A 16599-nucleotide genomic window follows, 5' to 3' on the forward strand; every position below is an offset into this window, starting at 1 on the left:
GTTGTGTTGATAAGAAAAACTCTAAGCTCAATCTATTGACCACTGGCCTTTCTCAAGATTAGTAACAGGCCTGGTGTGTCATGGCTGAGATCAGACCATCAGACACAAGAACTTTAGGTACTTTTCCCCCCAAGGTTGGGTCCATGTTTTGCAAAAATGTTCCACATAAAAATATCATAATAGGACATGTGTCTGGAAGTGTCTAGGGAGGTGGTAAGGACTTGTTTGATCTTGGTCTTGAGCCGACGGAGCCGAGCAGTAGACACAGAAGAAGAGAACGCTTCTGAAAGCGCAAAGCATATGGAGCTCATAGGTTCTAAGAATGGTTGGTCCAAGGTACAATATTGGGTCTCAAATTGGCAAAAACATCTTCAAGATGCAGGTACGTGTTGCTTCGACTTCCAGGTTTAGGCCCGTTGAAACCTCCTTAATACAAAAGAGGTCCTTTCCTAAGGTGATTCTAATGTAAGAGATGAGCTCATCTCTAGAAACATGGATTCCGAAGTTCAGATTCTAAAGCTCATGTGACGCTTCAGGTACCTTCCTCAGTTAGAGTCCAGAACAGGAGTCACTAATAGGTCCGGCTCCAGACGTCGTTGTGTCTGGACCCGGACTTATAACCAATAGATAATTGAGAATAATAACATTTTGACAGATAACTTATATATACAGCACTAGTTCAGCACAGACCAATTACATGCGTTGTGAACCATCTCATGTGATGCTAGTCAGCCAATCAAAGAAATATATTCTGATTAGCATCGACACTTCAGTTAGATATACCGACACAGACTCTTATACGTCCATTCCTCCCACAGGCAGTTCAAAACCCACATCTCATTTGTCATTATTAAAAGTGGCAATATACGAGACAAAGCACACATCTTTTGAGCAAACATACCCACTCACATACGAAATGAAGACACAGAAAATAATTGATATAAGATTCCAATATGAGAATCTGACACATTTATTCACTTCCCAATAATGATATTAGCAGAGAGGAATGGAGCTGAAACAAGTGGTTTCCATAACCAAAGATAAAGTCCATGCACACAAATTATTCTCCGTGAGAAGATGAGAATAATATCGATATAGTGTGGCTTTTTTTGATCGGCATCACTTTACACCTGAATTAAATTAATATAAAGCTGTAGGGCAAATACACATCAGTTAAATTCATTTTTCGAAAATGCAGTGTTATATTTTCAAAAGCTTTCTGTTCCGTATTATGTTTTAATTTAGCCCATATTTTACTTGAAATGAGATGACGTTTATTTATTATAATTAATACAACTCTTCGGCTAATATATATGACACTAAATCATAGCGCAAGTCAGACATTATCGTGATTTTCTGAAGCCTTGCATGAGGAAATCTCAACTTCATTTTGCTGAATTGAATATTGTTGAACTATAATATTCTCCTACATTAAAGGCAAATATTGTGCCCATTTTAAGGTTTATACTTGTATTTGTGGTTTCTACAAGAGCATGTTTACTTGGTGAGGTAAAAAAAACACAACACTTTCCCCAGTCTGTCTGACTTGATCTGTATTCTCCTCCTGTCTGGAACGCTCGGGAGCATTTCGACACCTACTCAGTATTTACAACACCTAGCCCCACTTTAAAATCAAGCCCTTTGGTTGTATGTCTCCATCAGGTTGCAGTTGACAGACGTTTCTGTCCAAAATGTCATCACTTCCTCAGTGTACCTTTTTAGATGTTAAACATGTGTGTGAGATTGTCTTAAATAGCATATAGAATCTTGAGCTATGGCCAAACACTTATTTTGTGAGCTCACAGTGACCTTTGACCACCGAATTCTAATCAGTTCATCTTTGAGTCAAAGTGGACGTGTGTGCAGAAATGTTTAAGCATTTTGTTTAAAGTGTTTGAGATATCACGAGAAGGGGACGGGCGTGAGGTCACAGTGAGCTTGACCTTTGAACTCGTATCACATTCACGAGAATGGACCGAACTCACAAACCAAAACCACAACATAAAAGACACGGAAATGTCCCTTTCTAAAATATGGAACCTTTAACATCCCATAAGGAAGGTATCTCTAAGTACTGTGTTGTTTTATGACTGAAAGAATGTTAACCTATCTTTTAACTTGAGAACTGATGCCAAGGACTACCAGAACCTGGCACAAATGTCACATCACAAATATGTCTAAATTTCATTCTGAGACTCAAACTGGTTCTCATAGAGACAGAAGTACAAGAACACACACACACAAATATAATATATATATATATATATGTATAAAGGGTTGCGCAGGGTGATTAGGTTTGTGAGTATGTAAATGGAGACAGAGCCTGGGTGTTAGGAGACTAGACAGGCGGCTCAGAATGGGCTCAGCGGATACAGCGTGAGGGATCGAGGCTAATGTCAGCTCCCATCAGTCAGTCCAGCGAGAGAAACCAGGACACAGGTAGACAGAGAGACAGTTGGGAGGGATGGGGGCTATTGGGGGTAGAGGGTAACTCCTAACGCAGAGTGGCAGCCTTTGCACCTGGCTTTGAGTCAAGCTCACAACTCACTGATGCTTTCTCCTTGCCAGAGGCTTCATTGGAGCCGAGGCGGCGGTGCACCGAGGCACTCCTGCCTATAGACATGTGATGTCTCACAAATAGGTGCAAAAGTGGGATTAATATCTTACTCCTGTGATAGTAAACAAAAGGGCGCAAAGAAAACACAGAAAAGACAAATTCTACCATCTGGTACCGCTGCGAAGATTGAAGGACTGAATCTCCTTCGGTGTTCTGATGCATGTTTACGCCTTTCTCAACTCACAATTCACAGTGAAAACACACCGGTAGCTAATGAGGCCAATACAAACATATTTCTCTTTAGCATAATTGTGTGCAGCAGAAGGCAGATGCCGCTCAGCTGAAACATAAATCTCTTCTATCCTAACTGGATTCAATATAGATTGTTTCATCAAAAAACAAACACTGTAATGCATGATTTATTTTGGGTTTCCTCGTCGGATGCATGTGGACAAACGTGACAGGGAAACACACACATCTTGCCCAGAAAATCAGACGCGGTAGTTGACTGATCTCTGTGAAGCCAATACACGGAGAGAGTGTATGTTTTAATTGAGCATAACGACTGCTGTCAGCGGTTCAACGGTGTCACCTTGGGCTCTGTGAAATTGTGATGGATGTTTTATTCCGACATGAAATTGGTTTTCAATTAAAGTTGAAAACCCCAAACCTTTTCAATCATGTTTCTGGCCAAAAGAAAAATATAATTGCAAAGTAAAGAGGCAAGCCAGCGTTCAATAATGTTGGAGAACATATATTCTTCAAGCCTAAGCAGAGAAAACGTGGTAAGGAGTTTTCACAGGCTGAATAGAACTCCTCGTGACCAGTAAATTACCCCTTTCTGAGAGGTAATGGAAGCAATCACTGGCTGAATCCATAGCTCAATGATGAGGGTGGATGTGGCACAATGAGACGAGCAGTGTTATAGTTAAAACCATCTGAACAGAGACAGGACAAGACTCTGAGGGGTTGACACCAAGTCAAGACCAAGACCAGACTCACACTGCATGACACACTAACAATAACATATTGAACATGTAAACATATGGGCACTCGCCACATTGATCTGACCAATACACATTTCCCATAATAATATCCCCTTTTATTGCCATGTATACTAAGTGTACATGTCCTTTTATGTGTGTCGATTTTTCCTTTATTTTCTATGAGTGATCACAGTAATGAGGTCAACAAACGCATAAGACAATTAAGATAAACTCAGTGACATCCATGTACGGAGACGGTGTGCAGTGGGAGATCTCAAGTGTCCGCTGTCCACAGAAAAGGGAACGGAACCAAAAAAAAGGTGATAAGCTTTCGTCGCATTTTGTGTATTTTTCCTACTTTCATTTCACTTTTCATTTCAGCTGCTCTTTTCATGCAACACAACGCGCTCATAAACTGACAAAAGCCACGACTAAAGTGTCGGATCAGTGAGGGAGGTGAAGAAGTATTCAAGGTATCTCACCAATCCATCCCTGCAGTAACAAACTCTGATATTTATTTTTCCAATTTCTGTGTATCGATCGCACAATATGGGCAATTCAGAGGGCAAAGCGACGTGAAAAGAGAGATATTGTGTTAAAGGACAAACTCTCTTTATGAAGCCCGTTCATCGTCAGTGGGTACTGTACTCACTGGGTGCTTTCCCCCTGAGCAGTGCACATTCCACTCTCAGCTCGTGCAAGTGGACATTTCAAGGACTTTCTGTTTACCACATTCTTTTCTACCTTTCCATCAATATCGAAAGAGAGGACGAGAGAAGGAGAGAGAGGCCTTAATCTCACCGAGGCAGATTTCACTAGCACGTTCTTTGTGCATCCTCATTGCATTCCACATTTGTTCTTGAAATGGGATTTAGAATGTCAAGGAGGGTGTAAGTAATGCTATAAGTAGAATATTTTCATAATCCTCAAGACCGAGACTTAATGAGACCGTTTAATCCAAAACTGCGCATGAAAAAATGAAATCCTGGAAATTGCTTCTGTTATATATCCTGCGTGCACACACACACACACACACACCAAACACTGTTTTGGTAGATTGCCTATACCTCAGAATGATCTCAAAGTCATTAATCCTTGCGATTACCTTTTGCGTCAAAACTTAAAACTTACATTATTTATTTTTTGGAGGGGGGTTTAATTATTGCTGAACCGCAGGTTAAACGTCCTTTTCGCCACTGTGCTCACAGAGGTGCTCTCCAGCTCTCAATTTAAGTCCCTTAGTTCCAACCATGCAGGGTATATTTAATCAATACACGCTGCAGCTACCAGCTCTTTGATGACAGCGCTGCCATTTGAAAACCCTCACTAAAGTGATCACCCATCAGGGAGACGTTGTTGACAAACATGACCTCATTAATCTCAATTATATGGACAAAATATGGTTTCATTCGCAAACAACAAACATTGAGAGCAGCTTCTGTCATTTTTCACTTCCATTATTCATCCTGAAAAACATTTGCTCGTCCACGTTTTGTAGATGGATTCAATTGCCTTACAGAAATATTGAAAATGTGGGCGCCAGCTGTTCTCTGGGTTTTGGTGCGCATTAATTTACCTCAGCCCCGTTTTCAGAATGAGAAGCAAATCCTTTTATCGACTTATGAAGCCCTCCATTTCTCCTTCTCTCCCTCTCGCTCCCATCTTTGGAGTGCACCCCTCGTGGCCTTCCTCTCTGCTTCTATTTCAATATCTCTGAAATCATAAAAATTCCCCAACCATGTCCAATTTCTCTAAAGCGAATTCAATTCTGAGCAGAGAGCCGATGTGCTGCGCATCAGGTAATGATGGATCCTGCTCAACCTGTGAGGAGAATGTGCCGGCCGAGCAAAACCGTCTCTACTAATTATTTTGCTTGCATAAGTGATGTAAACAGGGTTTTCTTTGTACGCTCCAACGACAAACTCAAACCCCATGAGTCAGGGCAGAGGGATTAATAATGGGTGTAATCTGTTACTGAGGAAACTTCTTTAACTGGGAGTTTGACAGTCCTGTGAAACAATGCAAACAAGCAGAGCAAACAGCAATCAGCGCTCATTAATTTTCCATGACTGAAGACAAGTTCACGAATAATGACCACATTCCCCGACAACTCCCTTGTCAGCAGTACACTCTTTTTTAACATTGACTTTTATCAGCTCATCACAAATGGGGTTTGCTTTAGGTCCTACCGGTTCCTGTAATAGCACAAAGGGGCCAAGCACTTTTACATGAATATCAAATAAATGTAATACAAAGGACATGAGAGCCAAAAGCTCAACTGGATTTGGAAGTGGAGGACAGTATTAGTCTTCATGAGGAGGAAGGAGAGTCTCAGAGTAAGTTATTAAACTCATGCATGATGCTTAGAACTATACATGAGCAGTTGTTTACAGAATTCTGAATACTAATCTGTTTTTTGCTAAATCCACTCAGAAATTCTGAGTGCTGTTGTGTGATTAAAAGAAAAAAAGAAAAAAATTACATTTCTAAAGAATTGGTGCCTCTGCAAACCATTGCAGTCCACGTCCATGTCTGTCCAAAATGTCATCACTTCATCATGTTATTCTATTAAACATTCATAATCAGTTTATGGATTCTTGAGTTAACACAAAACATATTTTTTGCGACGCTACAGTTGGCCTTTGACCATCAGATTCTAATTAGTTCATCCTTGAGAGCAGAACAAATTCCCTCCGGGCTTCCCGAGGTCTCTCCCATTGCCAGTGGCAATGTACGGAAGCAGAATATGTACAGATATTTACAAAACGATCGGTGGACTGTGTTAGCACAAGAGACAGTCAGACACAACCTCATGTTCCATTTATTATAAATACACTAGAATACCATCAATAAACCAGACATGAAGACATATGTGATCAAAGGTATTTGACCTGAACAGAAGGTCCACTGACAAGCTTTCTCTGGAGCTTTCAACCACATCTCAAGATCTTCCTCAACCAATCCAGTTTGCTCAGGTCAAGGACAGCAACTTAAACGTCAGTCCCATGATAACACACAGCTGATGTGATAACATCTCCCGTGGCGGGCAACATGCTGTGGATGGATTTGGTCTGGGAACACAAGACCAAACCATACACAGCATCGAGTAGAAAGGGGGTCAGAGGTCAAGGAGGACATTCAAGTGTGACACCTCAGACCATTTCTTACCAGAAGCAGAGCTGTGTGTGTGTGTGTGTGAGCTATTCTCTTGAGAGTGAATGGTACCTGCCAGGCGGAGAGACCCTGCGTTGTAGATGGCCTCGTCACGAAGCTCCCTCACATGCACAATGACAGTAGAGACGGCGTCTGGCCACACTCCATCGGACACACGGACCTGGAACTGATAGATGTCGGGTGGGGCGTTTTCTTTAATGATCAGGAAGCCTGTTCGCTTGTTCAGGATGAAGTAACTGAGGGGAAAGAAAAAATACAGACACCCAAACCAGTTTAAGAGAAAATACATTTAAATGTTCTAAACCATACAAGCCAAGCCCTGTGCAGGTCTGAAGAGGTTTAACCTCTCTCCAAATAGTTGTAAAGCTTTATCAACTAACCAACGCTTCAAATGAACCACCCTTCTTGGTAGAAGTTGAGTCTGAATCTCACCCTTGGGAGAAACGCATGACAAATGGCCTTTTACGTCATCAGACAGCCAATTGCATCCACTTTAACGCAGTGACTTAAATTGCACCCTTCCACCCAACAAGAAGTATTTACTAATACGGTCATGTAGGTCATTCAGGTTGCCGCCTCATGTGCCGATCTTCTCCTGCACGTCTCAAGAGGGCTGGAACAGTGTGACCTGGGACGAAGACAGGTTGGTGTGTTTACAACATCCAATTTCACCACGGCGAACAGTGCTGCATCGCCCAGCGTTACGGTAGGGATTTTCAAATGGCTTGGAGCCGGAGAGGGTCAAGCTGCTGAATATGTAGGAAACTGCTGGCTTGGTACTGATTAGGCTATTTTTGAAGTGTCAGTAAGTCTGTAGAGACCAGTAATATCAGTTATTTGCCCATTAGAGGTCGTCATTGTAACTGCCTAAGTGGAAAGAAATCCACAGGATGAATGCTTGCCTCCCTCCTATAGGTCCAGAATCAATCATACCTTACATTATACAATACATTAGGTCTCGCTCCTCTCAGGCAGTGACTCGTATTACTCAGAGGACCGACTGACCCATGTTCAACTGCTGTTCACATGGAACCCTTCTCCACTTCGGCCTTCAAAGTTTAAATATGTGCTACTACCGCCAAGATCTGTGTGTGTCCAGTGTTGTTGTCACAGGTGCATGCAGCACTCTAGAAATGTAGAAGTGAAACACGATTAAGACCATTTTTCATGGGGCTCATATTAATGAGCTCATCCTTGGTTGTGTGCTATTCGCACAATTCTCGTGTGTGCATCTGCTGGGATGTGACGTAAAACGCACAGCTCTGTGGAAGGGCTCTGCCTGTGTTTATAGATCTTTAATTAAAAATCCAATCATTAAAGCTGCAAGTAGTGAATGGGCCTTTGGACCATCCTGAGCACCAGGGGTAGCAGCGGGAAGCGCCCAGGCACAACACAACAGGAATTCAGCCGAGTGCAATAATTAATTCCACAAGAGTCTCTGAAGAACGAATCACGAGTTCTGAAAGAAGGCAGCGCTACAGTATCGGGGGCGGTGATGACCCTCATCATTGGAATAGGACCTCACTGCTGAGGGAAATTATGTCTACAACTCGAGGTTCATGTGTAATGAAAGAAGGCGTGGCTTCACGGTGATGATGACAGAGGGTGCTTTGTAATGAGTGAAATAATGACACCCAAAACTATCGGTTCATGTGTTATGGTAGTGGCGGGACTACATGTTTAAAGGGCGGGGATAGCCTATCACAAACAGTTTCTGAGTTATGAAAGAGACTTATGTGTAGGGACAGGATTAGCAGTCTACGTCCTGAGTACAGGAAAAAGGCTAGAAATGTGCTGAAATGGCATTAAGTTAACATGTCGAGCATGTTAAGCCCCCACGAAAGGCCATCAATTTGAGAGAATACTATGTATTCTTTCAGTTTCAATAAGGTCCTCAATGATCATTATGAAATAGCAGCAAAGTGTCACTAAGAATTGCAACAATATCAGATGTTTCCACTCCTCAAGATTAACATCGAGCGCCAATGAATTGGATTGGATTGGATTCAATCTATTGTCATTGCACAGAGTACAGGTACACATGCAACGAAATGTATTCTCTGCATTTAACCCATCCTTAGTTCTTAAGGAGCAGTGGGCTGCAGTGATGCGCCCGGGAAGCAACTGGGGGTTCAGTGCCTTGCTCAAGGACACTTCGACTTGCAACTAATGGGGAGAGCGGGGATCGAACCGACAACCTTGGGGTTGCGGGACGATCCCCTTACCCCACTGAGCTACAGCCACCCCCCAATGAAGGAAGTATTGGGCCCTTAATAGGCAATCTGGCTCAGAAATACTCCCAAAGACTCTATATTGTTGATGCTGTCTGCTGTCACCTGGGCCCTAGATCGCTACCGTATCACAAAATCCCTGTAGACACACCGTCAAATCTTGTCACAACAATTTGCCGGTATGTCTACAGGGATTTTGTAAAGATATATATAAAAGACTGACGCAGATGTTTAAAAGTCATATGATATGCTTTAAAAAGCTCAACAAAGACTCAACACCCTTTAGCTGTCCGGTGCCTTCAGGACCCGTTCCAACTGTCCAAGTAGCAAAAGACGATACAAATACTCTTTCATCCCCTTCAGCCATGTCTTCAACTGAGCGTGTTCTGGTGTTTACTCTGTTTTTCAGCTGTAAAGTAATGCCCCCCTGGGACAATCATAGAAAGTGAGAGGGGGAAGACACAGGGAAGAATGAGTGACTAATGGGAACAACGACATGCAAGAAAGCAATTTCACTTGGTCCTCATCTTCCCTTTGTACAGCAAATGAGCTCATTCAAGTTGGATTATAGGAGATCCAAGGCAGAACCTTGGCAAATCAAATCAAAAAACACTTAGAGGGCTACATTAACTCATTTCACAGTATATGCTGTGGTGGGTAAATTATGTCTAATGTATAGCACTTAATTTCAGGTTTCACTAAAAGACCATTTTTACTTCTCATCTAAAATTAACAATACGTTCCCACTTGGTACTTTACAATTGGCTCCAGCCTACTTCTATTACCATTTATATAAACTACATTTTTACATTATTGGCCACTCTTCAAGACAAAGTAGGACATGTGCAGTATAACTATTCTACAAGAAGCATTGATATTCTTTATTATAACACTAACAACCTTTCCTTCCTGTTTGTTCAACTACAACTACAACAGAGCCCCTGATATAGGAGACCAACAATGTAATTGCTGTTGTTCACAGTACTTTAGCTATCGTGTTTGATTTGATGCACTGATATGAAAATATATGAAGTAGAACAGAATGAGCTATGACCTGTTCTGTGAAAAGCCCATACAGCGGTGAACACATAATGTGTTCTGAGCTCAACTGGCCTGAAAAACCAAGAGCTGAGAGCTGTCATGAAATGTTAATACCTCATCGTACACCCAGTCTCTACCCGGGCTGAACTTTGACTATGAGAGAGAGGGAGAGTTTGGACTGAAGACTTAAGATGTGGTTGGGGTGATGAAGTGTCACTGAATGAGATTTTTTGTACTTGTGTCAAGTAGTAAAAAGTAAAAAATATATCTGCTCATTTTGGCGAAGGGAAGTCTTGAGGTGGGCCAGAGCCTCCACTTCAGTAAAAGAGGAAAACATAGGAACCAATCTATGGAGCAAAAGCTTACCCAGGAAATGGATGGTAAAAATGATGACAAATAATTCATACTACAGAATTATCTTGCTGATTTAATGAGGATGTTTTAGCTTTATTAAAACATCAGGCATGATTACTGACCACACTGACAACAAATAAATATGCCTGATTAAAAAACTTATTATGTATACTCAGTGTGCTGCAAGATTAGCAGGGAAACATAACATGGCTCAAGGCGTAAAAGCAATCCTCATTAGGTGGTCATGACACAGTGTATATTATCCCAAGTAGGACAGGTCCATCATCTAGCATTGCACGACAAAGATCAGGCCATCACAAACATTGGCCAACACAACATACATATCTTAGATTTCATGAGTACTTGTGTTGTGCTGTTGGTTATAGAAAACACTGATACAGTCTGTGTTGGAGGCTGCTAGAACTGTTACACTTTCACTAACAGCTTGTGCACAATGCAGCTTCCCCTCTCCTAAAGGTATTATATCAAGCATGAATGCTTCACAAAGAGTTACACAATCTTTACCTTGCCACGTTTCCTTCAAAGACGTACGTCTTGTTGTCCCAGTCATCAGGGTCAGGAGAGTAGACCTTTCCCAGCACCGTTGTTGGCATACGGCCTGATAACAGAAGACACACAGGTTCATTAGTTTAAAATTATCGTCAAGTCGGTGCATAAACGTTTCTGGATAAAATCTAATACTCTGACATGCTGAATTTTAGCCTGTTGTTTTTTGTTGACAGAAAGTACAAAGTTAATCTCTACCGAAACACATTGTTTCCTTGCAATTGCAAAATCTGATAATTTACCATGTATCCAATAAGTTTAAAAAAATGAAAATAAATAAAAGCTGTGGATGTGAAAAATGGACCTGGATATCCATTTGCTAGAATGAAAGTATTGTCCTTTGGTCCGAGAGGCTAAATCATGTGATGGTTTACGAGGACAGCTCAGGAACATTAAAGATTATAGCTGTGGTTAATTGCATGAAATCCAGCAATGATTGGCCCTTGCGACCCTTAGAATAGCACCATGTGAGTCATGCTGACTAAACCAGGGATCATACAGACAATGATAATTTGGTAACAGTGGGCGGACTGAGGCAATGGTGAGTAAAACAAGAACAATGATGCAAGTCTGTGTGCATTAATTACTGCACACTAATTGGAAATGAATTGGCTTACAATATAATTTTCACTTACAGATATGGAGAACTATAATTGACATCAAAGATTAAAATGTGCTTGAAAAGTAGAAGCTCTCGACGTAGGGATATTTATCTGATCTTCATCACTTCAGATGACCCACTCACCTCTGTGACTATTGATGAAAATGGTCTTCTCCCCCGCCACATGTGCGTGGTCGTTTTGGTCGCCGATGGTCACTGTGAGGGTGCTGGTCACCGTTTTGGCTGGATGGCCGCTGTCGCTCATGGTAATGGGGATGAGGAACTCTTTCTGCCGCTCGCGGTCAAAGGTCCTCAGGGCTGTGAGTGTCGCCGTGCCATTTAGGTTGTCCTGGAGGTAGAAATCGTTGCCGTGGCGATACTGGGAGGTGACGGTGAAGTGGAAGGGCGGGCCATTCTCTGGAGAGTCCCGGTCCACAGCTCGGAGGAGGGTTGATGTTTGGTTCAACCGTACCACCTAAAGAAGAAGGGAGGACATAGGAAGTTGTGGTTTGCTACGGTTCAACTTTCCTTTCATGCGTCGTGCCACCAATTCTCCTTTGATTCCTCCTGACTTTCTTCTTTTCACCAAATGATAGCATAACATCAATATGTTACATATTACATTTAGATTAAACCCAGTCAAACCTACGTACCTGTGGTCCGGCCACATTCTCAAAGACAATTGGGTAGTATGCTGCCTCAAACTCTGGTCCATTATCGTTTACATCCAACAGTGGCAGCTGGACTGTGGCGGTGCCTGTTAGAGGTGGAACCCCATGATCAGTCGCTATGACAACTAGGTAATGCTGCGATATCCTCTCCCGATCCAGAGGACGAGCTACAGAGAGTACACCAGACTGGTCAATGGTGAACAGCCCATCGGGATCGGAGTCCTCCGTAAGGCTATAGGTGATGTCGCGGTTCTGGCCTGAATCGGAGTCGCTGGCCACCAAACGTGCCACACTGGTTCCCACGTTGATGTCTTCAGGTAGTGGGGCGAGAGCCAGGAGTTGTGGAATGAAGACAGGAGCATGGTCGTTATAGTCCTCCACGTCCACCACACAGTGAAGAAGGCTGGAGAAGTCCAGGTCCTCAACCTAAAACAGAAGTCTCAATTAGTCTCACATGTCATTCAAGTGCAGTTTAGACAACATATTGATTGCCTATCAGCCAACTATTGGTCTGCAATGTTTTCAAGTCAGTAATTACCTCCGCCAAGAAGGTCACTGTCTTTGGTTTGGTTTGTTTATCTATTTTTCAAGAAGGATGACGAAAAAACTATTGGCCAAATCGCCATGAAACTTGGTGGTAGCGTATAGCACTGGCCGATGAAGAACCATATCATGAAGGTGCAGATCACTTTTTTCCCCTGAATGTTCTTGAGATTGCACGAGATCCATCATTTCTGAGTGCCCTTCGAGGTGTGTTTGTAATAAATTAAATTTGTTGTCCTGACATATCCATGATTTTGTACATGAACAGTAGTGATCACTCTCACAATAGGAACCATTTTTACTGTTTTATACCTTTGGGTACAAAGCAATATCACACCATCTATACATCTATCTGTCACGACAAATTTCCCCTTGGGGATTAATAAAGTATATATCTATCTATCTATCTATGAGCATGCCAGAGCTGATATTATTGTATCACTATATAATTTCTGGTTATTTTCCAAAAGCTACCTTTCACAGACACCCATATGAAAAGTTCCCTTTTGGAGGTTTAATGTTCCTGTCTGTAGCTGACATATGACACCTCCTGTGTCTTCTGTGGCAGACTTTATAGTTCTCTTCAGCGAGACAGTATTTGTTGTCGCTGTTGACAGAGGCGCAGGTTAATTTGAGAGACTTGTGCTCACTATAGAAAAAAACTTTGAGATCAATACGAAATTTACCGAAACTGTTTTTCAATGTTTCCCTATCAGTATTAACTACTCTCAAAACTTTACAGGAACACACTATGTGAATGCATCTAAACTTCCAACTTTTAAAATCTTTCCCATATTGTCAGCACTGTCAGGCACCATTCATCATCTGGCTTCTGTCAGAATCTGTTTCTTTATCCCCCCTTCACACATGCGAAACACCCTTCACTGATAGTTCCTTCCATGAAAGTGAAATTAAACTCCATGAATGAGAAAGCGAGCGAGAGAGAGAGAGAGAGAGAGATTAAGAGGATGAATCAAAGTAACCTTCAATAGTCAACAGCTTCTAAGTACCTTCAGTGTGAGGTTAAACCTCTGCTCGCTGTGTCGTTCATAGTCCAGACGTTTCTTCAGCCTCAGGGTGCCGCGCTGCTCCTGCTTGTGGCTGACCATATAGAACTTCTGCTCTTGGTCTCCAGCCACAACACTAAAGGTCAGCTGGGCATTTTCTCCAGTGTCTCTGTCCTCTGCCATGAGCTCCAGGACCTTAGGAGAAGCAATATCATCATGTGAGTGAGGTATCTCATTTGGGATTAAACTCAATTATTTCAATATTCTTAGCATTAGGGGGTACAAAGACAGCTTGTGGTGTCTCAAGACTATGAAGTAACATGCTAAACACAATGGCTTTGTCAACCAACCCGTTCACAAAGGAAGTTTAAGGCAGGCCTTTGATGTTTTTTCATATGCCACTGTTGTGCATTGTCTTTTTAGGAGGTATTGAATGATGAAGTATACCATCATTCATCAACAAATGCTCTGTTTACGTTTGCAGAACTTAGACAATATATTTCTGATAGCAATATAAAATAGGAGAATACAACTGGTGCTTCATTAACGTGACCTACCTCTGCATTGGGCTCTGCATTCTCAGAGATCCTTGCCAGGCAGGAGTGATCAGTGAATCTTGGAGCATGATCGTTCACATCCTTAATTTGTACGGTCGCAGTTCCCGTTCCCGTCATCCCTCCACCATCTCTGGCCTCAACAACCAGGAGGTAAGACTCGACCTGCTCCCGGTCCAGACCGCCCATGGCCACAGAGATGGTCCCTGTTACGGCGTTGACAGTGAACATTTCCGAGAAGGTAGGCACTCCACCCACCTCGATGTTTGTGGCATCTAAACTACCCATAATCCTGTAAGAGAGCACGGCGTTCTGACCCACAGCCGAGTCATCCAGGTCCGTGGCTGTCATCTCCATCACAGACGTCCCCACGACCGAGTTCTCGGCCACGTCTCCGTGACAACTGGGGGCACAGGTGAAGACGGGTGCATTGTCATTGATGTCCCACACATTGATGATGACATCGGTGAAGCCCGTCAGACCTTCGCCACCCTCGTCCGTGGCCAAGACGACAAAACGCCACACGGCGCGCTCCTCGCGGTCCAATGTCCGCTGAGCGTAGATCTTGCCTGTGACCTCATCAATTATGAATTCACTCTCGGCACCCTGGCCGTGGAGAGAGTAACGCAAAGCCTCCTGGTCAGCATCCTTATCCGGGTCAGACGCCGTTACCTACAACATCAAAAGGTACAGCGAGACAGAGGGTGATGAGAGTACAATGCCATTATTTTCTTCTTTTTTAAAGACACTATTTAATTATTGAAATGCTGCTGACTTGATATCTTGACTGGAGGCACTTCAATACTGCTATGTGCAGGTATGAACACTCTGTTAAGTAAAGCTGGCAGAGATTCATCCTCCTCAACCCCGACCCCCTCTTCTCCTCTCCTCGCCTCTCCTCTCCTCGCCTCGCCTCTCCTCTCCTCTCCTCTCCTCTCCTTCTTATGTGCTCCTTCTCACTCATTCCAGACACATCGGCAGTAATTACACTCTGGGCAGGCCAAAGATGTTTCAATTTAGGACGGTAATTGCGGAGTGATTTCGAGCCAAAATGAACTTGTGTTTAAAAAGGTAAGACATATGCTCTTAAGAGAGGGAAGAGAGCACCAGGTGTACTGACTCACTTTAAAGAAGTTACAAACAAGGTGTTTAACTCTGGTAATACAGAGATGGTTATGCACTAGAATGGTGCACTCAGAGTGCAGAAACCGGCTGAGTGGCTGTAATCTACTGGTAGTTTGATTAGTTGTTAGCCAAACACAGCAACCAATCTCAATGTATCATACAAATGTATATATGTAGGTCTTAAAATGGGTGTTAAACTGATTGTACGTAAAGCCTTGTTCCTCTTTGCTACCGCTGCTGTGCCTGTCTAAAATGTCCAGAACAGGAAGATTCTTGGACCGTTTTAAAGAAAGTGCCCTTGAACAGCTTATTATTTCTAGCTGGTGACTGGCAATACATGCATGGTATTGATATTAGAAGTATGAGGCTAAAGCTCGTAATTCAGTGTATAATTAGTTTAGCCTAATTTGACAAGAATTAGGACAACTGATAATCTCGTCTTCCCTTCTAGGGTAAAACTGGCTGCTATTGCCTCCATTCTCGTTGACAAACGAGACAGGTTAGATGAATGCTTCAGCGATAACACTGACATCGTGCTCAGTAAACAGGGCCTGTGAGGGTTTTTGCAATCCCCTATCACGCAGCAGAATAAGGATGGGTGTGTACCTGCAACACAAACACCGGAGAGCCATCCAGCTCCTCCGTCACGCTGCCGTAGTACTCGTTAACGGTGAACACCGGCGCCTCGTCATTCTTGTTCACCACGTTCACCGACACTGTTGCGTAATCCTCCCACTTCCCATCTGAAGCCAGGACATGAAGCTTGTACCTGGGAAAAAGTGTGGGCGTCATCAAGGGCTTTCATGAAGTAACACTTGCTTTGAGAAGTCCTAGAACAATTACAATACTCTGAGCTAATTGTACCAGGAGTGGAGTTGAAAGCAATAGCATTAATAGTGCCAGACAAATAAATAAACAAGTAATACAAGAAGGGGAATACAACCATCTATTTGAGTTTAAATCATTTGACAACTTTAAAAAGTAAACATTGGTGTCTCACAGGATTCCTCCTTGGGTTGTGTTCCTACCTTTTGTTCTGTTCGTAGTCTAGAGGCTGGGCGATGAAGATTGTGCCCACCTCTGGTTCCACATCAAAGACCCCTCCCGTGTTCCCGGATGTGATCTGGTAGCGCAGCTTTGCATTTCCACCTGCAGAACCGGAGAAGATGAAGGTAACACGATGAATGA

The 16599-nt window shown here is 42.8% G+C and overlaps 1 protein-coding gene across 1 annotated transcript in view; it reads right to left on the minus strand.

The window, feature by feature from the left end:
- The window catches only part of si:ch211-186j3.6 (neural-cadherin), a 327506-nt gene that overhangs the window by 123790 nt on the left and 187117 nt on the right, over window positions 1–16599 (minus strand). The window contains exons 17-24 of the mRNA XM_056412797.1: window positions 16440–16560; window positions 16018–16180; window positions 14290–14958; window positions 13736–13927; window positions 12165–12608; window positions 11656–11986; window positions 10869–10962; window positions 6769–6953 (exon numbers count right to left, since the gene is read on the minus strand). Coding sequence (XP_056268772.1) covers window positions 6769–6953; window positions 10869–10962; window positions 11656–11986; window positions 12165–12608; window positions 13736–13927; window positions 14290–14958; window positions 16018–16180; window positions 16440–16560 — 2199 coding nt within the window. The remainder of the gene's footprint in view (window positions 1–6768; window positions 6954–10868; window positions 10963–11655; window positions 11987–12164; window positions 12609–13735; window positions 13928–14289; window positions 14959–16017; window positions 16181–16439; window positions 16561–16599) is intronic.

This window comes from Pseudoliparis swirei, chromosome 4, assembly GCF_029220125.1.
Source record: "Pseudoliparis swirei isolate HS2019 ecotype Mariana Trench chromosome 4, NWPU_hadal_v1, whole genome shotgun sequence".
In the NCBI taxonomy this organism is placed as follows: domain Eukaryota; kingdom Metazoa; phylum Chordata; class Actinopteri; order Perciformes; family Liparidae; genus Pseudoliparis; species Pseudoliparis swirei.